Below are 24,122 nucleotides of genomic sequence, written 5' to 3'. Positions count from 1 at the left end.
CTAATTCAAAGCTAAGGCTCTGTTCTCAGCATTCGCACCGGGAAACGTCCAGAAGCAATCAGCTTTGATCAATGTGGGGCCAAACTCCTTATATCAGACAATTACTATTCAATCTGGACAATAGAGAGCTGGTTTCCCCCTCCCCAACATCTTTGGGAAAAAAAACAGTCAAAAATCAAACAAACCCAAACACTGCCCCGCAGCAAAAGTTAATGAGGTCAAATAGAAGCAGCAGAGTTAACTTTTATTGCAGACACGTGTCAATTCTGTTAATAAATTCAAACGTGTTTCCATTAGTATTTTGTGGTGGCCCAATGGTTAACGTTGCATGTTTTTTTTGTTTTTTTTTTCACACTTTAATTTCCAACTTTGCCTCAAGGGTTCGAGTTCGATCCTCATACTTACCTACAAAAACTTTTTTTTTAATTATTTTACCCCCCCCCCTCCGAGTTTTGATTTACTCAAAACCACACACACCTCCAAACACCCGGGCAACGCCCCCCCCCCCGCTAGTAAAATATAAAGCAGTTAATTGCTATCATCATAACTGCTCTCTCTCTCTCTCTCTCTCTCTCTCTATATATATATATATATATATATATATATAAGAGCAAACAGTTAATAAAACATGTTAAAAAACACTTTGAAAAAGAGTTAAAAACATATTTAATCTGAAAAGGAAACACTTGATAAGTGGATAGTGATTTTATATATATATATATATATATATATATATATATATATATTCAAGCATGAGTTATTCTTTTTTCTGATTTAATTTCAAACACCCGGGCAACGCCGCCCCCCCCCCCCCGCTAGTAAAATATAAAGCAGTTAATTGCTATCATCATAACTGCTCTCTCTCTCTCTCTCTCTCTCTCTCTCTCTCTCTATATATATATATATATATATATATATATATATATATATTCAAGCATGTTATTCTTTTTTCCGATTTAATTTCAGCTGGCATGTTCTTATAAAATTTGTTGTTCAGCCATATTCTTAAGCGCTTTCTATCGGTGCATCCGATTATCATCAGGAGCGATTGTTGCTGTTTTCATTTTCTTTTTCTTTTCTTTGAGGCTTGGTGTATTCATAATTTTTATAATCTATATATAGAGAGAAAGAGAAGTTCTGATGATAACAATTACATATATATATATATATGAATTCGTATTCCTGTCTTTTTGTTTGTTTGTTCACAATTTGATTAATATATACAAAAGGTCCGTAAGTTTAGTATTTCATTTATTTCTATATATAGTATGATTCTTTAAAAAATATATAATTAAGATAATTTGTTTATTATATTAAAATATCTAAATAACAATTATATTGATAATATATTTAATTTAATTTATTTGGAATTATTACTTCCGACATTGATTTTTTTTTATTAAACAAGTAGAGTTATTTCCCCTGATGAAATCGCAAGACGTTTTTAGTGTGAAAAAAAAATCATGTAGACAGAAAAATGTTTTGTTTTATTTTTAAATATTCGACACTCTTGCATAATTTGACCCGGATTCTCGGGAATTCCCATCAAGCATGGATCGGGCGAGACCGGCAATCATCGGTTTAAGCCGAGTGTTGTAACAGACGCTTTAAAAACAAACAAACCGTAAAAAAATACAAATGTAAATAATCAAAAATTTGTTATTTTTGATTAATTTTTTTATTGTTATTTTTGATTTAAAGGACTGAAAATATTTTTATTTATTTATTTTATATATTTTGTTTTGTTTTTTTTATCAAACTATTTATCAACAAAAAGTTGTTGTTTTTTTTTTTCCTGCAAGAAAAGATGAAAGTTTTACTTTTTTCACCATAAATTCTTAGGTGTAAGTACACATTTTTTTTCTTCCCCCCCCCCCTTAGAGTTTTTGTTAAGTCAATTTTTTTTTTTGGGGGGGGGGTTAACAGAAATTTTATATATATATGTATATTTTTTAAAGAAAATACATAAAAATATGTTTACGAAAAGCGTAAATTGTTAGATGAAAGTACAGGAAAACATTTAGGTTTTTTTTTCCAAGAAAACTTAATATTTTTATTTTATTTTTTTTTATGGCCGTTCATTGCCGGTGAAAAAACTTTCTCGAGATAAGGATTGAAATCTTTTACTTCAGTTGACTGTTGAATGGCCATCGACGGCAAAGAGGGAGGAGATAGGGTAAAGGAAATGTGTAAGTGTGCTCCGATATAATACCGCATTCCCTTCACACATTTTTAAGGGTAGCTATTTCGGACGACCATAAATAAATGATTTTTACTATTATTAGAATCTCACCTGGTGGAGAGGGTATAACGTACTTCTTTTTTTGGGCGATTACATTTACGTTTTTATCTGTTTTATTTTTGAAATTGTTGTGTGTGTGGGGGGGGGGTATTGATGTTACCCACGATGAAAATGATTAATATCCTTAGGTAGGTGTGTCCAAAACGGAACTTTATGTTGACCTGGGCAACAGCAGGTACCCATGATAGTAAATATATATATATATATATTTAATTTATTTATACAAACATTGATGGCTACATATGTGCATACATGTTTCTGTAGTCATTATTGGGGAGACTACGTTTTCAGGCCAAGAATTTCCCTTGAAAAAACAACTCAAGATACAAAATCATTTCCTTATATCACCTACAAAAATAGGATCTTTCTGTTTATTTTTTTCTTTTTCTTTTTTTTTTCTTACATTTTCACCACAAACAAGGCATATTGCCACTTTGATGTAGGGGGCTACTATCAAGGACCTAAGTTGCAGGGGTACTATGTAGGGAGTTTAGCAGCAAGATGTCTGTTCACATTACACTTGAACTTCTGTATGTCAGTACAGTTGGGGAAGCAGGAATCTGGAAGAGAATTCCAAAGTCCTGAGTTCTGGGGAAGAAGCTATTAAAGTAAAAGGCTTTCTTACATCTAGGGATCTCAACTGTATAGGGGTGGGACTTTGCTGCTTGTCGGGTTTGTCGGGGTATTTTCGTCAAGAGGGTACAAGTGCTTGCAGTTCGTCAGAGCATCCACCATTAAAATACTTGTAAAACAGGCAGAGGAATGCAACATTTCCTCGGTGGGACAGGGGCTGAAGCTTAGATGACAGTTCGAATTCTATTAGGTTGGCGACTCTCTTTTGAACCCTGTCAAGGAGTGAGAGACTAGTAGCTGATGCACCAGCCCAAATGTGACAGCAGTATTCCATACATGGGCGAATGAAGGCTTTGTAGAGGTACAAGGTACTTTCAGGCGTAAGTAACTTTCTAGCATGATAGAGAGAGCCCACCTTCTTTGGAGCAGACTTAGCAATGATCACAATGTATCTATTCCAACTCATGTTTCATGTGAATGTTAAGCCAAAGAGCTTGAACGAAGTGCTTTCAGGTAAAATATCTCTAGCCATTGGTGGTTGGTAAGGTTTCATGTAATTATTAAAGGAAACGAGCTTTTTCTTGGCAGTGTTGAACGTTACCATCCATTTATGACCCCATTCCACTACAGACTGAAGATCTTCCTCTAGGGATTCGGCCATTACCTTAGATATGTGCTCATTAGTTTTCCCAACGTGCCTGCTATAGAGCGTGGTGTCGTCGACAAATATACCCATCTCAGAGACAATTTTATTAGTTAAGTCATTTATGAATATCAGAAATAATAAAGGTCCAAGGATCGATCCCTGAGGTACACCCGCATTTATATAAAATTTTTTGGACATACGCCCACCGAGGACAACCTGGATTCTTCTCTCATTTAAGAAGGATCTAATTATGCTAAGCATTCGTCCAGTAATACCATAAGGTTTTATTTAAGAATCTTGTCTTAGAATAGGGGTAGGAGGGTTGTCTGAGGTAGAGTAAGTAAGGACATGCCTCTGATCCATTTATCTCGTGCTTTTATTTTCTCTCATCTTAACTTCCGTATTTTTATTCTTTTTATAACCTTAAAATTAAGTATCTACTCTCTGGTGTACTATTATAAAATATTTGAGAAGTCCGATATATATATATATATATATATATATATATATATATATATATATATATATATATATATATATAGGTGACTATGCAATATTTGTCTATATAAATAAAAATATTATATTTTGCTTTTTTTATTGAGCACTCTTAATAACTTCATTTTAATTCATAAATTTTCCCTCTTGAATACGTTTTTGTGCATGTGTATATATATATATATATATATAAATATAAAAGTTTAGTGGTTATATTTAAATTCTGAAAAAACAATATATAGACGCATATATGTGTGAAAAATTTCCCCCACTCTATATCTGTGCCTAAATCAAAACGCAGATTTCATGAACAAAGCTTCTTTCTTAGAACTGCACGCCTGTGGAACTCTGTTCCGTCTGCCTGCTTCCCTCCGGACTACAACTTGGATGTCTTCAAGTCCAATGTTAACAAGTTCCTGATGAACCGCCCCCTTAAGTAAACATTTCAGCAAATCTCCTCACTAACGTAATGTACTTGCAATAACCCTTATCCCTGAGTGGCTTCCGGGCCTCGATAAGTGGTGATCACTGTGTAAAAAAAAAAAAAAAAAAAAAAAAAAAAATATATACAATAAAACAATATATAGACACATATATTCGAATTAATTCGAATATGTGTCTGTATGTTGTTTTTTCAGAATTTAAATATAACCACTAAACTTATATAATTGAGCTTCTCCTTTTTGGCTAGGATCGCCCTGAAAGTAATATCTATCAGGATCTTTCATCTGATTTCTAATCAGTGTCTTATCTCGATTATATATATATATATATATATATATATATATATATATATATATATATATATATATATATATATATATATATATTGTTTCTTAAAGAGGCAGTACTACTGGATTAAACAAAAGGTTTCATTTAAAATTTCATGTATGTTCCAGAGATGCGGTGATGGGACAGAGACTGGTTGTTTGTAGACAGTGTGGAATTTATTAAATTAGTGATTTTTTTTTTTTTTTTTTTTTTTTTTTTTTGGACTGGCTAATAAAGAGAGAGACTAGTAGTTGACACACAACCAAGATGTGGTAATAATATTCTATGCATTTTTTTTTATTATTACATTTTCACCACAAGCAAGGCATATTGCCACTTTGATGTAGGGGACTACTATCAGGGACCCAAGTTCCAGGGGTACTATAGCAGCAAGATGTCTGTTCACATTACACTTGAACTTCTGCATGTCAGTACAGTTGGGGAAGCAGGAAAACGGAAGAGAATTCCAAAGTCTTGCAGTTCTGGGGAAGAAGCTATTAGAGTAAAAGGCTTTCTTACATCTAGGGATCTCGACTGTATGGGAGTGAGACTTTGCTGCTTGTCGGGTTTGTCAGGGGTATTTTCGTCGAGGTTGGGGTACACGTGCTTGTAGTTCATCAGAGCATCCACCATAAAAATACTTGTAAAACAGGCAGAGTGATGGAACATTTCGTCGGTGGGACAGAAGCTGAAGTTTAGATGACAGTTTGCATGGGTGATTGGTGGCTTTCTAGAGATATAAGATGCTGGCAGGTGCGATAAATTTTCTAGACTGGCGACACAAGCCATGGATAGTGTTGTCAAGAATGGGTAAAGTCGTGAGCCTTGCTGATCTTCTTAAATGTAGTTACCCATAGGTTTATCAGTGTAACTAGAACTAGCAAGTTGGAAACTGGGACCCCAGTGACTGCGTCTGGCACTCGACCATGGAGCTATGAACCCTGTTGATATCAGCAGGAAACATGTATCACCTTATAAATGATGCCAGTTATTCAAGAACGCTACTGCTTCAATTATTTCACTCTAATTGATTGAAGACATCATGGCCGCCAATGATTATAAAACATTGGATTTCACTTATTTTATTTTTCTCCAATTAATAATTTATTATTAAATAATTTTATAAATAATAAGCATTTCAACATGTGATTATTGAAGTAACATTGAGACAACGAATACTTTTTGGAGGGGAGTGATATTAAATAATAATTGGGAACCATCCCCCAAAAATTGTTAAGTTATATTTTGTGAAAATCATTATTGTCTTCACCATAGTGATGCTGCCTTAGGGGAGCGCGCGCACACCCACACCCACAGAGGCCACCTGCCATTGCCCAGTTTTAAAATATGCATAAATATTATATTTTAATTTATGAAGATCTCTTTTTGTCGTCAAACCAATTCTCTATTGATTATTATTGCAATATATTAGGTTGGTGCAAAAATAATGTCATTTTCTTATGTTCAACTATATATTTATATATATATATATATATATATATATATATATATATATATATATATATATAGCTTAGTGAGTTAGAAGAAAAGTGAGCTCAATTCTATAAGAGGAGACTTATCTGGACAATATAAAGCTTAACAAGTATCATTGGAGCTTATATAGGAGAAAAATAGGAATGGGAAATGAAGTCACAAAAACTATATACTGGTGGATATGGATTGGTTCATTTATTCAATAAGGGAATACAAACAATTAGTTGGGTGTAGAAGGGACTCTCTCTTTCTCTCTCTCTCTCTCTCTCTCTATCTATCTATCTATCTATCTATCTATATATATATATATATATATATATATCTATATATACAACATTGTTTTTACACCAACCCAATATAGAAATGATTTCAAAAGTTATATAAAAAAAATTTATATAGATACCATCCGCTAGAATCAAAACCAGAACATTTAGCTGTTCAACCTTAGTCGTTAATTTATCTCCCTAGCATTGATACCGTCTAAGCTACTAACAGATGGATACGAAAGGTTAAAAATGAGGCAACTTTGAGTTATGAATGTTTAATTTTGTGCGTGCGCAAAAGTAACAGAAGTAATGTTTTATTCAGCTTACCCCGCCTAAGTGTTTTGTTTTCGATTTTGACTCTTTAGCAGCAATTTTTGTTAAAAAACCAAATCAAAAGTGTGCTACAGATCCAAGTACCCTGTATGTTAAATTTCAACTCTGTAGACTATATACTTAGAGAGGAGTTTGGTAGAGACTTTTCATACACACACGACACAGTCACTTATATATATATATATATATATATATATATATATATATATATATATACTCGGGGTTTTTTATTCAAAAGTAATGGACTAATGAATTCAACGAGGTTGATAGATAGTGCTCAATAAAAAGAGCTGATAATACTTGTTTATTGTTATATAAACATGAATAATAGATTATTCATTGAACTTTTGAATAGTCAAGTCGCTGCCTGATGATATCTGTTGTTTGATTGAAACAAGTGGCTATTTGTAGCAGCAGGATGTGACCATGTTTATATAACAATAAACAAGTATACATATATATTATATATATATATATATATATATATATATATATATACACACATATATAATGATTTTGTGTGTTAGAACATTTTCATGTTAAATTCTACACAATTATGTACCTATTTACTATGCCTCCCCACGGGACAGAGTTAGACACCAGGGTCGTTTTTTAACGTGGAGAAAAGGTACAAAAATAAAAATTGTCTCAGTCGTGAAGGACCTCTCCTCCACCGAAAGAGAACAAGAAATAGAAGTGCAGCATCTGAAGAACAGATACTACACTTTGATCCTGTCCCGAAGGCCAAGTAGCGACAAAACCTCATCGTAATAGTTAAATAACACCAATCATATAATAAGAAACCATAAACAATGAATAAGTAATTAATGCCTGTTTTTCAAAGAAATATGCAGATTAGGTGAGACGATATTAAACGATACTTGACTGTGAGGACGTGCACTCAACCGATGGTTAGGTATCCGATAAAAGTCGGTGTTCCGATGTTATAGTGTGGGGCACTGGGGCAGTCCCGCTTCGCCGACGTGCGATTCGATGTCCTTTGAAGTTTGTTGACAAGTGACTTGAGGGGGAATGGGGATGACGTGTCTAACTCGTTTCCTTTCATGGATTCACATGTGGATATTTCGTTGCCGAATGTCTCGATAGCAATGGGGTGGGGTGGGGTGTGGGTGTCTGACCACTATATATTCAAAATAAAATTTAAGGGGGGGAACTTCTGCACTATGCCGTTTTCTTGTGACAATATATATATATTACACACACAAATAATTGATAACAAGTCAAGTCGACCTTGATGAGGACAAGAGTATTAATAATGATGACAGCATTGATGCTGATGTAGCAGTATCAGAATTTTTGTAGGAATTTTTGACACCCCTAACACGAAACTGCGAATACAATATAAAAATCTCGTAATTTCTCTGTTAAAAGTGGGTTATTTATTTTCTTTATGGATTATACTTCCAAAATAAACTATTACAGTTGTTTTAAAAGTAATAAAAATATTTTTATTTTTTTTTTAAACAGTAATGAATTTTCCGAACTCAATATTTTTAAATTTTTAAACTCAATATTTTTAAATTTTAAAATTTTAAAAATCTATCAAAATTTTTCTATTGATTCTATTTTTACGATATTTTCAGGGTCAATGTGAAATTTTATGTTCTTTCCAATAAACCGAATATAATATTTTAGACAAACGTTTTTTTTTTTTTATTCACGGTTCCCCCCCCCAGTGTCTATTACAAAGAAAATACTTAATTTAGTCTCGGATAAGTACATAATTATTTACTCACAAATTGAAGAGAAAAGGTCAATACATAATATATTCAAATTTAAAAAAAAACGCACATCGTGTTCTTGTAGAATTTTACCTGTAAAGTTTGAAGTTTAAAACCTTTTTTTAAACCACGTTATTTGTTTTTTCTTTTTTCTTTTTTTTTTTTTTAATGGAACCTTGGTCCTTGCTCCTTTAATTGAAAAAAAAATTAGGGCTTGAATTACATTTTTCGAGGAGTTATAAGCTTGGAAAGACAGGGGGTCGAATAATTCACGCCTCCAATTTTGTAAATGTCTAAAAATAATTAATTTCGACTCGGATAAGTACATAATTATTTACTCACAAATTGAAGAGAAAAGGTCAATACATAATATATTCAAATTTAAAAAAAAACGGACATCGTGTTCTCGTCGAATTTTACCTGTAAAGTCCGAAGTTTAAAACCTTTTTAAAAAAAAAAACACGTTTTTTTTTTTTTTTTTTTTTTTTTAATGAAATCTTGGTCCTTGCTCCTTTAATTGAAAAAAAAAATTAGGGCTTGAATTGCATTTTTCGAGGAGTTATAAGCTTGGAAAGATGGGGTGGAATTATTCGCTATTTTCACAAAAAATTCTGATACTGCTAGCTGATGTTAAAGTTGAAAATCCAGAACATTATCCCAAAAGAAGTAGAAGACGACCTGATTTTTTTTGTGGTTGACAATGTGGAAGATTATCAAATCGACTATTGCTATTACATGGATAATATGCCAAAAAGCTTTAACAAAGCAATTAATTTAACAATTAAATTGTCAGCAATGGAAAATAGCAATGAAAAACGAAATAGATACTTTAACAGAAAATAATACCTATTCGGTAGTGCCTCTCCCAAAGAATAAACATGTCATTTCTTGACAAAAAAGACTGCGGCATCAAGCGTCGCACAGTACAAGGCTAGATTTGTTGCTAAAGGATACTCTTAGATTTACGGTATAGAATATTTTTCTACATTTTCATCAACTACAAACCTAACAACAATCGGAATTTTATTGCAAATCGCTTCACGATATAACCTTAACATCCATCAAATGAACGTAAAAAATGCTTATTTAAATATCGCATTAGACTGTGAAATTTATTTTACCCCTCCAGAGAGTTTCATAATGAAAAATAGAAGTTGCGTTGATAAAATCCTATCAAAGTTTGGAATGCAAAAATACTCTACACCAGTCGAAAATGATATCAAGAAAAATAAACAATGATATTTAAAGTCAAAATGCAACAAGTTTGCCTCTAAACGTTGTTGGAATTTGACTTTAAATATTTTTTTCACAAGTCCAGATATACATATTGAAAATTGTCCCGAGCAAGACATTAAAATGCATCCATTTTGTTTGTATTAACACTTTTAACATACTAATATGTAACAAATGTTTAAACTTTTACTAGAAAAAATAAATTCCAAAAATCACTTTTTGAAAACATTTTCTTTGTATTTTTGTTTTTTACAAATACATTTTACATGCTTAACGTGGTTTACAGAGGTATTTTGTCTGTTTTTCAAGATTTTAAATTTAAAAATAAAATGCTTTCAAACTTGAAGAATACTGGCTAACTTTTTTTTATCCACAGACACATGTTTTGTTGCTTCTATGAGTCATCGGTATGGCTAGACCGAGCAAAATTTGAAACCAGGATTTCATTTATGCATAACATATATTTACTATAATATTTTTTCAATGAATATTAATAATTTTTTTATACCTACAGACACTAGTGTTTCATTCTTACACAATCATCAGTGCAGGAAGTGATAATTACTGCTGGCTGTGAGAGTCGAATGCACTCAACAAAGCCAACCTTGGCTTTGCGGGCTAGAGTTCTTTTACTTGACTATCAGGAATTAACATTTAGATGGAAGTGAATTAAATTACTTATGAAACCATGTAAGTGGGCTTGTCATAATTCAGACGGCGAGGAAAGTATTAAAACAGGAAGTTTGGAATGATGCACACAGTTGCACATTTTCTGATGGAGACATCATTCTTATGATTTCCACCTGGAATTAAAGTAAATGCTATTTTGTAAAAATAAGTCAATATGTTCGATTGTCAGTACCGTAATTATAAACAAAAACAACTATATACAGGTAGATGCAACACAAGGAGTCATAAAATGCAACAAAAGGGATTTGTAACATCATAAAAAATTGAGACTCGTAGAAACAAAGTCAGATATTTTTAAAGTAATTAAACAACCTCACACTTTTAGTAGCTTTGTGTTTGGTTCGTTACGTTTTGTATGTTTTTACTTTACAGCAAATAATTCAAAGTGTAGTGTTCTGTTCTCGGTCGGAGGAGAAATCCTTCTTGGTTGGGCAAGTTTTATTTTTGTAGTCAGTGCTCCTATCGAGGGAACTAGATACCTTTCCCTTACAAACAACTCGACTTGTGTCTAACTTTTTCCTTGTGGGAAGGCAAGTAAATAAGAACTCTGGCCAAATACTTTTGCAAATAAAATAAATAAAAATGTTTAAATTATTATTTTATTTTATTTTTGCCATGTTGTATGAAATTTGCTAAGTTGTATTCAAAAGCTATAATGACATCCGGGTATGCGTTTTTGTTTGTTTTTTCTTATTTTATGTATGTTTTTTTTTTTTTTTTTTTTTTGTGTGGGAGAGACATGTATGTGTTTTTATGCATATTTTTTTTTCATATTTTTTTTTCTGTGTGTTTATTTTTAGTTGTTTGTGTGAGCAACCTATATTACTACTTACCTTATATTCTCTCCCCTGCCCCACTTTCATAACGATTATGCTTTTTTCTTTTTCTGTGTGTTTTGTATTTGTTTTTTAATTTTTTGTGTATGTTTTTTTAGAATTGATAGTGCATGTATGTGTTCGTTTGTGTGTCTATTTTCTTCCATAAATGTTTTTCTTTGTGTGTGTGTAACAACCTACTTACCTTTATTTTTATGTTTTTTATTCCCCTCCTTCACCTCCACACCGTTCCAAATCATCAAATATTTCTTTTATATCTGAATTCCTTTGGTTTCTATTTCTAAACCTGATGAGTTTGGTGCATTTCACACATCATCTAACAAAGAACTGGCCGAAGATTCTCGTTCTTGAAATGAGATGTTCTTCGTACTAAATTGGTTTGATGTCAGCCGCTGATTATTGCAACAAAGGAGGAGCACAATGACCAGTAAACGGGGAGAATCAGTTGCAGGGTTTCAGAAGTGGGAGAAGACTTGCAAGTTGAAGAATAAATCTTGTCTGTTGCCCCTCCCCCTCCGATATCTGTTGATTTAGTTTTTTGCAGAAAATTCCCATTGCCAAAATTCTTGCAATTTGAACCAAACAGATGTGAGGAGGGAAGAACTAGATATTAAAAACACAATATTTCTAAGATGTATTTATCCTATGTATTATGAATTTTATATGAACAGTTATTTTTGTGTTTGTACTTTTTTTTATTCGAAAGCCAATAAAATGTTTAGGTTTGATGTAATTGTTCCATTATGATTACTTTTCATCAAACACAAAACGACATGATTCATTTTTTTTTTCACTTGTTTGAAATATTTTTAGTTATCATCACCCTAACCCTGACCCTGACCCTGACCCTAACCCTAACCCTGACCCCAATTAATATAGTGCATGTCATCATGAGTCACACCTTCCGCTTCCGGTGCGGATCGCAAACCCATGTGACTTATTTTTCGCCATTCCTTCTAATCCAGAGCAAGTTGATTGATGGATGCCCAACTGTTGAGAGATGTCCAATCAAAAACATTTTCTGTCCACCTTCTCCTTTTTAGTTATACTCTGTGAAAATGGACTTTTGATCCAATACTACACACAAAAGATGACCAATATTCTAATTGCCAAAGAAAAATTTGGTGACTGACCACTATAGGCCGCTTGTCTTTCACATGATGTGGCATTCTGTTGATTGATATGTTTTGTGTATTGGTAATTCCAGTCACACAAACCACTCCATACTCCATGTGAATTCTTTACCCACACTTGATCACATGTTTTGAAGACAGTCTGCTGTTGATTGTGTGTTGGCTCCGATGTTGCATTGATTCCTTTCAGCTGTATGCTGTGTCGATAGACCAGATTGGCAGGTACCGTAATAGAGGACGTTGTATGAGTATATTGTTTCCTGTGCATTGTTTTCTGGCTGCAATCCTCTATGCACTTCTGTGATATTGCTAGATGATGCTATTACTAGAGAAGGATGTATGCACAGTGGAATCAAAGTCGAGTTCCCAACTCATCTAGGAAGGTTTTAAACAATCTGCTCCAAAAGGCAGTGTTATTATCCGTCATAATCGATATCAGTGGACCCTGGTCATAAGCGAAGCATCTTCAGCTGGTTGGTTACACTTTTCACATCTGACCTCAGACAGTCAATGTCGAAAAATGGGCCCCATTACAATGAGTAATATCCATTGCTACTTGGTGCCATGTTTGTTAAACGTTTAAAACACTAACCAGTGCATGGATGACGGATCGATGGACTGACAACAGTTTTCACAGAGGTCTTGAAAACCCCTAACGTCAATGGATGCAGTGCAAACAAGGTACAGATTCAATATTCCTTTTAATTGCATCAAGCCACCTCTGAGGCATTCTGGACAGTTGATTTGCCTTGTTTTGGTTAGAATTAACTAAGGATACATCGTGTATACAGCGTGTATTCCTTCAATTTTATTATAGTGTTAAGCCACTGTTGAATGAGCATCTCACTTGTAGCTTTGGTTTGTGCCCTGGTCCTACCACTAAGGGTATTCAAGATCCATTTATGGACAAGCAGAATCAGTGATCAAGTGCAAGGATTGCCAAGTTTATTCCTTTAATAATGGCATCGAGTTCTACAAGGTCAATATGTTGGGAGTCCTTTTCTCAAGTATCCTCTATTACAGTCCCATCATATACCAACAACATATTCTGTTGTGTGACAACACAAGGAATGTCTGCGATTTTGTTACCTCTTTGCCAATACAGGGTATTATTCTCTCCCCCAAACCTACAAACCTAGCACTTGTGCAGCATCCTGTAGCCTATCCGGTTCTTTGCAGAGGAGGTCAGAGCTGTAGAGATGCTTCTTCACACATGCTACAAACAAACACTCGTCCCGATACACGTCATCAGTATAGGCAGATGTTGCCCACTATGCACTTGTCCTTCATCAAAGTAGCATTAACGATTATATTGTGGATTAAGAAGAAGCATAGTCATGAATTCCTTAGTAAAAGTTTTATTTGCTTATTTGTTCACATCGAAATACGACATATGATTTGACAAACCAGTAATGTTTCTATTTGCCTCCCCAGAAGGGCAGAGTTAGACACAAGATCGGTTTTTAATATGGGGAAAATCAAGCTCCCCAAAATTGGGCTCTCTGGATAAGAACAAATATAAAAATTGCCCCAGTCTAGAAAGATTTCTCTTTCATTAAACAAAGAAAGGATAGGTTAAGTCTAGTATCAGAACAGTACACTTTGATCTTAGCCCCAAAACCAGTGATTTTGTGGTTTTCACCAACAACAATGAATAACATAATCCCCTCTTCTCCATTTGTGGTCACTCCTATCCTTAAAATATTTTTTTAATATAACCAAACAGGCAAATACCCTTTTTTTTAATAATTGAATTAAATTGTAATTCCAAACGCCATTAGGTGAAAGTTTTTTTTCAAGAAAACTTTTTCTTTTTTTTTTATTAAGAAATTTGCAGTTAAGTTTTTTTTTTTTGTTGGCAAACAAAATATACCTTACAAAAATATCTTCAATATTATGTTTGTTTTTTTTTGCTTTGTATTTTTTCCTTCACACTAGTGTCTGTCAAGCTTTAAATTTTTCCTACTAAATTCTTGTAAATAAAAATAAACTAAAACTGCTTTTTTTTCTGATATTTTTGCTTTACATCAACCATAAATTCTTTTTTCAAAATTTGAATGTATTTTTAATTTCATGATTACAATCATTTTCCCATTTGTAACCTGTGAACCATATACTTGTTCCACAAACCATATAAAATTGTTTTTTCCCCAATTTTTTTATTGCATGATTTGTGTAAAAGACTTTCATTAGAATTTGTTGGTCCTTAAAATTGTGGCATCATGTAGCGACAGACTTGGATGTGATTTTGGAAAAGGGGAGGTAACAACTGTTTGTAAACATACAGAATGACTGTTTTTAGGCTGTACGGTCTTCCGTAGATGAAGTAATATCACGTAACAACAAATTGCCAAAAGACATTATCAGATTTTTATTGTTTTTTCTTTTCCTTTTTGCTATTGATTTTTCAAAGCATTTCCTATATTAGCAATATTGGGCTCAAAAGAAAGTTATTCATTTATTTTTCAAAGATTTTAAAGTAGTGTTTTTCGTAAAAATAATGAAAATATCTAATTTTTTTTTGCTAAAATGAAAGATAATAATTATTATTAATATATTCAACAAATTTCATACTTCAAAAAACAAAAGATGAAAAATTAAACATTCAAATTCGGATTTTCAACTTTAAAATCTGATATGTGCACAGTTGTTTTTTTTTTTTTGTTTTGTTTATTTGTTTTATGTACAAACCTCACCCTCCCCACAATACAATATATTTTGTTCAGTTTCGGCTGATTATTTTAAGCATATTTATACCCACAAATAAAGAAGGGGGTTGTAGGCAAAAAATATATATATAAAAGATATCGATCATGAAAAAAAAGTACACCATTATAAAGTTCATTCTTCACTTAATAATTGGTGAAATTTTCGTATTGATTGGATAATTACTTGATTTTTCGTAGATTTTTAAAGAGAAACGCCATCAAAAAATACTTACTCCCTTCGTCTGTTTTGGCTGTGCCTACAATAAAGAGATCTTTGATTTACTTTCACTTTTACGCCAGAATAATGTGTTATTATTTTTCAGTGAAAAGCCTGCTTTTGTCTTGCCAATGATTTTAGCATGTTGTGTAGGATCTGCTGAAGCTATTGTTTTTTGTTTTTGGTATTTATATATCTATAAAAGTGAACGTGTCTGTGTACATTTCCCTACGCAATAACTCTGTCAATTTTAAGTCTACAGACTCGAAATTTGATATACAGAGTACTGAAATCTGGGAAAATCTTTGTGATCCGTTTTCGGTCAGAAATTTGGCTGTTAAGGGGTCAAAGTTCAACGATTTGACCTTTGAGAACTCAAGTTAATAACTTTATTTGTATTTTTTTTTTTTGCTCAACATACACCTCGAAACACCTGGGCAACGCCAGGCTAAAATGCTAGTAATAGAGAAATTTGATTTCGCAATATTTTTACCCGTGAAAGTCCCTTCATTGCCGGAATCGACCATGGCATTAACAATAAATATAAAGACATGGAGAGGGGCCAGATTCGTAACATTTAGCAGCTTTGCATCTCTTAGTCCAATGTTTATTTTTTTACATTTTTGGCATTCTGTGTTATGCATGTGACACAGTAGCTGCAAATGGCATGGGTTTCTACAGAAGAAAGAAGTCCTAAATGGTTGAATATGTTTCTATATAGTAGCAACATGAACATCTTCCAGATGACTTATGGTGGCGGCCATTATATTGTTACTATTTTCATAGTATTCGGCGTGTTTTTTTGCTTGTTTTACTGTTCTAGCGACCGAAAAATACAAGAGCGAATTACTTAGGACATTTATCCAGTCATAGCTGATGGAACAAGAGCATGCACCCCATTTGAAATTCCATCTAAATTCTTGAGTTCGACAGAAACATTCCAGAGTTCAACAAGATACACCCGAAGAAGGTCAGAGGTTACACTGATCGAAACGTTGTGGAAATAACACTCAAGATGAGAACAGTAATCCGAAGAATCCAACTAATACAAAAAAAAACTTATACCAATATTAAATATGAACCTTTTCTTTGAAAAAAAAAAAATTCATAAATCAAATACGCTTTTGGTATTTTATTGCAACAAAAATAAACGAAATTATTATGCTTATTGTGATCCATAATTTGGTGAAAATTAGCATTATTTGTGTTTACAGTTTCAACGAGACATGTTTTTTTTATACTATAAATTGCATTTTTGGTTTATTATGCATTTTTTTTTTGTCATAAAAAGTATGTACATTTTTTTAATTCAGTATCTTATGAGTTTAATTTATTGATTATCGTTAAAATAGTATTAGAAAGCAGGTAATTATTCTTCCAGAGATTTTTAAAGTTAATTTATTCGGACTTGAAATTTGAACAAAATGTAGGGTTTTTTGTTTTTTTTTTTTTCTTCAACATTCCACAGCAGACATCCTAACTGTAATCTCTGAACGTATATACCATTCACAGGACAAATGACCTCCCTAAACACATACTTAAATCATTTGTTGACATCTATGCTGATGACACGACCATCTACGGCAACATATCAAAGGCTGTAAATGACAAAGTTTTCTCTGATTCTCTCTCCTCTGATCTCGAGCGCGTGGTTCAGTGGGGGAAGATGTGGCTGGTTACCTTTAATGCATCCAAAACCAAACTCCTATCCTTACATCATCAACGCTCTGATCCCCATCTGGCATCAATTGTGATGGATGGCTCTCGTCTGGGTGAGGCCCTGTGTTTTGACAAGCTTCTGGGTTTGACTTTTACTCCTGATCTGAAATGGAACACGTACATCAAGTCTGTTGCCAAGGTCGCTGGAAAGATGGTGGGATCCTTCTACCGCTCCAGAAGATATCTCACTACTGATGCAATTCTCTATCTATATAAAAGCCAAGTACGTCCAAGGATGGAATACTGTTGCCATATCTGGGCAGGAGCTGCAAAAAACAGCCTATCCTGCCTTGACAGAGTACAAAATAGACTTCGTGGCTTAGTGGGGGATGCCCTTTTCTCTACCCTGCAACCTCTCTCCCACAGAAGAGATGTTGCGAGACTATCATTGTTTTATCGTTATTTCCATAGCAGGTGCTCGTCTGAACTCCAATCTCTGGTTCCCTCTTGCCAATCTTTCATGAAAAACACCCGTCTAGCCGAATCCACTGTGAAAAATTTTCCCCACTCTTTATCTGTGCCTAAATCAAAACGTGGATTCCATGAACAAAGCTTCTTTCTTAAAACTGCACGCCTGTGGAACTCTGTTCCGTCTGCCTGCTTCCCACCAGACTACAACTTGGATGTCTTCAAGTCCAATGTTAACAAATTCCTAATGAACCGTCCCCTTAAGTAAACACTTCATCAAATCTCCACACTAAGATAATGTACTTGCAATAACCCTTATCCCTGAGTGGCTTCCGGGCTTTGATAAGTGGTGATCACTGTGTAAAAAAAAAAAAAAAAAAAAAAAAAAAGCGGGGGAGGGCAGAGCAGTAGCTCTAGATATATCTAAGGCTTTTGACAGGGTATGGCATGAGGGTCTCCTCAGGAAAATTAGATCATATGGTATCACTGGTAGAATACTTAACATAATTAAATCCTTCTTAGATAAGAGAAAAATCCAGGTTGTCCTCAACGGTCGTACATCTAAACAATATGATATAAATGCAGGAGTGCCCCAGGGGTCTATCCTTGAACCTCTACTCTTCCTAATATTCATAAATGACCTCCTCAACAAAATTGCCTCTGAGATGGGTATATATGCTGATCACACCACACTCTATAACAGGCATGACAGGAAAACAAATGAGCATATATCTAAAGAAATGGCAGAAACACTAGAGGATGACCTCCAATCAGTAGTGAAATGGGGACAAAAATGGATGATCACGTTCAATGCTGCCAAGACTAAACTGGTTTTCTTCAATAATTACAAGAAACCTTCTCTACCACCTATAGCAATGGCCAACGACTCTTTATCTGAGAGTACATCTTTCAAACACCTTGGCCTAACGTTCACAGGAAACATGAGTTGGAACAATTACATTGAAAGCATCGCCAAGGCCGCTGCTAGGAAGGTGGGCTCTCTCTACCGTGCTAAAAAACTACTACCACCCGAAAGTATCCTGTACCTCTATAAGGCCACCATTTGCCCATGTATGGAGTATTGTTGTCATATTTGGGCTGGTGCATCGGCTACTAGTCTCTTGCTCCTTGACAAGGTTCAAAAGAGAGTCGCAAATCTGATAGGCCCTGAACTGGCATCTAAGCTTCAGCCTCTGCCCCATCGACGAAACGTTGCATCCCTCTGCCTGTTCTACAAGTATTTTAATGGTGAATGCTCTGACGAACTGCAAGCACTTGTGCCCCCACGACATGAACACCCTCCACAAACCCGACAGGCTGCTAAATCCCACCCCCACACTGTAGAGATCCCTAGATGTAAAAGATCTTTCTACTCCAGTAGTTTCTTCTCCACCCCCGCTAGACTTTGGAATTCCATTCCAGTTCTCTGCTTCTCAAACTGTACTGATCTGCAGAAGTTCAAGTGCAACGTGAACCGACATCTTGCTGCTGCCCAAATCCCTACATAGTACCCCAGTAGTTGTTGCCCCTGATAGTACACCAAAGTGGCAATGTGCCTTGTTTGGGGTAAAAAAAAAAAAAAAAAAGTATGTTTTTGTAAACTGTTCGCGAAAACTTTCGGTGCTTGTGTACGTTTGCCACCGCGATATTTTTAAATAGTTTTCAGCTTAAATTCAAGCTTCATGATCTCTTTTTTTTTTATTAAATTGTTAGGTGGAAACACAGAACAGTTACAAAACACCCTCTTCTCCCCAGACGGGGAAAGTGTTGTGTCCCCCCCCCCACCACCACTACCAATGTAAACAGAATTTTTATGAAATATTAAACAGTTCTTCTGTTCGCTTAATGTCGGCATGTTACTTACGAATAAATGGTTAATTAAACTGCAGAATCACCTGTTAAACACTATACAAGTTCTATAATTGATTAGCCCCCCCCCCCCTTAAAAACAGTATGTTTTTGTAAACCGCTCATGAAAACTTGCGGTGCTTGAGCACTTTTGCCACCATGTTATTTTTCAGTAGTTTACAAGTTTCAAGCTTCACGATATCTTTTTTTTATTAAATTCTTTGGCGGGAATACAGAATAGTTACAAAACACCCTCCCCACCGCATGTTAAAAATGACCTTCAAAATAATAACGTTATTTTAGCACGGTGGCAAAAGTGCACAAGTACCAAACGTATTAGCATTATTAGCGTCCTAAATTACAAAATAAAAAAATGAACGAATCTCTTAGTAAAAGAGAGTTGTCACCCTAAGAATAATGACAAATTATAAAACGGCGCCCTTCCATCTAACAATTTAATTTTAATAAATAGATTGTGACGCTTGTATTTAACCTGATTAAACTATTTAAAAATAGCGTGTTGGTAAAAGTGCACAATCACCAAAACATGTTCACCTTATTTTTGTTTCAATAAAATATGCGCGAATATATATATATATATATATATATATATATATATATATATATATCTGTTTATGTGGAAATATGTTTATTCAATTATATTTCACTTTTTATTTATACCAATCCTTTAATTTATGAAGCTCGATATAATTATAGCATATATAACAAATAAATGACAAAAGTCTATATTCTAAACTAACGGGGTGGGGGGTGGGGTGCTCGGCTTTGTTTAGTCGTAAAATATGCTTAAATAGGATATTTTAATTTGTCCAGATTTTGTATATATTATGATAGTCGTGATTTCAAAAGTAAAAAAAAAAATAGTATTTAGGTGCCATTAGCTAGAATTGAAACCGAAAACAAAACTGTAACATTCATAGCTAGTGATGTTACCACTGTATTAATGTGACACGCATGAAAATTAAAAAATAAACTAAGATGAATATACAAAATGTATAACGATTCTTTTCAATTTTGACCCCTTAAAAACAATTTTAACCGACTAAAGACCCATAAAAAATCCAATCATTTGAAGCCCCTTTGCTCTGCAACTTTTAGTTTCCGAAGATATAGAGTTTGAAAATATGGAGACAGACTGACATATTATCTTTTCTATAATAGATTAGCGGGGGGTGGGGGGGATGGGTCTTGGCCTGGTTGTAAAATATGCTTAAATACGATATTTCAATTTGTCCAGATTTCGTATATATTTTTATAGAGTCGTGATTTCAAAAGTAAAAAAAAAAGTATTTGGGTGCCATCAGCTAGAATCGAAACCAAAAGCAAATTGTAGCATTCAAAGCTGGTGATGTTACCACTGTACCAACGTGACACACATATGAACTGATTATAAAATAAACTCAGATGAATGTACAAAATGTATAACGATTTTTAAAAAATTTTAATCCATTTTTGACCCTTAAAAACTATTTTAACTGACTAAATACCCATAAAAGAATGATTCGTAAAAAAAGTCTATCATTTGCGGCCCCTAGTGCCACTCTGCGACAGTTTCAGAAGAGATAGAATTTGAAAATATGGAGATAGACAGACAGACAGACATAGTACCTTCTATATATTTGGTTTCAAGATGTTATCCCTCTTACCGTTTATTTCCTTAAGTATATTGACATATATATGTATATATATATATATATTTTTTTTTTTTTTAGGTACATCCACAACACAATCTCTGAGCATCAGATACTTATGCAGATTCACCCTGGGGATAGTCCGATGCCCTTAAACCCTACTCATGCCACCCTGACCATAGAAAGGCATGACCCTGAAACACAGGCAAAAGAAGTTAAACGGTAAGATGTAATTTTCTATTTTTGTTGTGTATGTTTTTTTGTTTTTTTTTTTAAATATATTCAGATAAATTCTTATATATAAATTATTTTTATTGTCAAAAACTGTTGAGAAAATTTTGTGCAATATGTAAAAATAACTAGACAATGTAGAAGTTGTACCTCATCCAGCTGATCCATTGCAAACAATTCTGATCAACTTATTGCTGATTGACATATTCAAGGAATTTGAAGAAATCTCTCAAATGTTGTTTGATTAAAAGCCAATGATTGTTTAATCACTTTTATTATGAGGTAAGCTGTTCTACCCGTTGCAGAAATAATGGACTTTTTTTAATTTTTTTTTATTCAATTTTCACCCCAAACAAGGCACAGTGCCACTTTGAAGCAGGGGGCTACTATCAGGGACTTAATTAGCGGGGTCATTATGAAGGGAGATGAGTAGAAAGATGTTTGTTGACATTACACTTGAACTTCTGCATATCGTTGCAGTTGGGAAAGCAGAATCCCGGAAGGGAGTTCCAAAGACCCGCAGTTCTGGGGAAGAAACTATTGGAGTAAAAGGCTTTCTTGCACCTAGGGATCTGTACTGTAAAGGGATGTAGTTACGTCGGGGAGGTACAAGTGTTTGCAGTTCGTCAGAGCATTCACCATTGAAGTATTTGTAGAACAGGCAGAGGGATGCAACATCTCATCGGTGGGACAGAGGCTGAAGCCTAGATGACAGTTCAGGACCTATCAGGTTGGCGACTCTCTTTTGAACCCTGTCCAGGAGCGAGAGACAAGAAGCAGATGCACCAGCCCAGATGTGACAACAGTACTCTATACATGGGAGAATGGTTGCCTTATAGAGGTATAGGATACTGTCAGGCGTAAGTAGCTTTCTAGCACGGTAGAGGGAGCCAACCTTCCTTGCAGCAGCCTTGGCAATGCTCTCAATGTATCTATTCCAGTTCATATTCCCTGTAAACGTTAGGCCGAGGAGTTTAAAAGAAGTACTTTCAGGTAATGTGTTCTTGGCCATTGCTATTGGTGGTAGAGAAGGTTTCTTGTAGTTATTGAAAGAAACAAGCTTAGTCTTAGCAGCATTGAATGTGACCAACCATTTTTGTCCCCATTCCACTACGGATTGGGGGTCATCCTCTAGTGTTTCTGCCATTTCCTTGGATATGTGTTCATTTGTTTTCCCCTCATATCTGTTATAGAGAGTGGTGTCATCGGCAAATATACCCATCTCCGAAGCAATTTTATCAGGGAGGTCGTTTATGAATATCAGGAATAATAGAGGTCCAAGGATAGACCCCTGAGGTACTCCCGCATTTATGTCGTATTGTTTGGATGTACGACCGTCGAGGACAACTTTGATTTTTCTATTACTTAAGAAGGATTTAATTACATTATGAATTCTTCCAGTGATTCCATATGATCTAATTTTCCTTAGAAGACCATCGTGCCATACCCTGTCAAAAGCCTTAGATATATCGAGGGCCACCTCTCTACCCTCCCCTGTTTTATCCAATGAACGGTATATACTTAAATTTCAGTTACTTTCTGAACCTAATCCCCTCAGTGACCCCAAACGAAATCAAATGAAAATTTCAATCTTGTATCTTTAGATTCTGTGAATAATTTAACCTTTTTATTGAAACGTATTTCATCTGTTAATGTATCAGTTTCTATAACAAACATTCGATACATCCATCTATAGCCCTTGAGCCACTGAAGGGGCATAGGCCATCTACAACTTTTTGTAGATGTTTTTGTAGCGAGGAGTTCTTTTTACAGGGTGAGGGTGCTGGCCCCACACCCAACCTTCCCAGAAGGTACATACAACGCCTAGCCTTCCCAAATGGTCACCCATCTGGTACTGGCCAGACTCAATGTTGCTTAACTTTGGTGATCTGGCGAGAACCGGTGTGTCAACGTGATTGTGCCGAACATATAACAAACATTGCCCTTTCTATATATGATTATCTTTTATTATACTAAATGTGAGTCAACTTTTGTTTTATTAAGTCTTTTTTCTTATATACTTTACCCACACAAAATACATGCTAAAATATTCTTCAGTTTTGGGATTGAGATATGCTTGAAAAATAAAACTATTTTAGTTGTTCTAATTAGTCGTCATTTATAATTAACTAGAACAAATCACCTCTCTCTCTCTTTATTACTTATGTATTTTTTTTGTCCCTCTCACTCTATGTTGATTCAACCACTCTAATATTTCTTGAACATCTCTGTAAGCATTTAGGGAAAGAGTGACTTTTTTTTTTCAGCATTGTTATTTAATTTACATAGGTGTGCCTATACACACCACAAAAACTTATGCAAATGTTATGTGGTAAGCTGATCTACCCATTTTAAAAAATAATGGACTTACCCTTTAACTGTGCCAAAACCAAATCGTAGATTCCATGAACAAAGCTTCTTTCTTAGACGTGCACACCTGTAGAGCTCTCTTCTGTTTGCCTGTTTCCCACCTGACTACAACCTGGATGTCTTCAAGTCCAACATAAGCAAATTCCTGATGAACTGCTCCCTTAAGTAAGACACTTTATCAAATCTCCAATACTAACGATTACTACGTTACTATTGCATTGATTACTGTACACGCAATAACCCTTATCCCCGAGTGGCTTCCGGGCCTTGATAAGTGGTGACTACCTTGTAAAAAAATAAATAAATAAAAAACCGAGAGACAAAAACTACAGATCCATCTAAACATTGTGACCGCAAAATCATAATGTGTACTTCTGTAACATACTTCTGTAACATACATTTTTTGTTAACTATAGCATTGTGTTCATCTTGATTATTGCTGGCCTGTAAAGCCA

At 34.3% G+C, this 24,122-nt stretch overlaps 1 protein-coding gene across 1 annotated transcript in view; it reads left to right on the top strand.

The window, feature by feature from the left end:
* LOC145291564 (uncharacterized) overlaps nt 1–24,122 on the top strand; it is a 130,912-nt gene that overhangs the window by 60,362 nt on the left and 46,428 nt on the right. Inside the window, exon 2 of the mRNA XM_080137630.1 lies at nt 21,148–21,288. Coding sequence (XP_079993756.1) covers nt 21,148–21,288 — 141 coding nt within the window. The remainder of the gene's footprint in view (nt 1–21,147; nt 21,289–24,122) is intronic.

Source organism: Euprymna scolopes, chromosome 12 (genome assembly GCF_053919585.1).
Source record: "Euprymna scolopes isolate OS-2025 chromosome 12, ASM5391958v1, whole genome shotgun sequence".
Taxonomy (NCBI): Eukaryota; Metazoa; Mollusca; class Cephalopoda; order Sepiida; family Sepiolidae; genus Euprymna; species Euprymna scolopes.
Note: the sequence above shows the minus strand (reverse complement) of the source record. Positions and strands in the feature narration are given on the sequence as shown.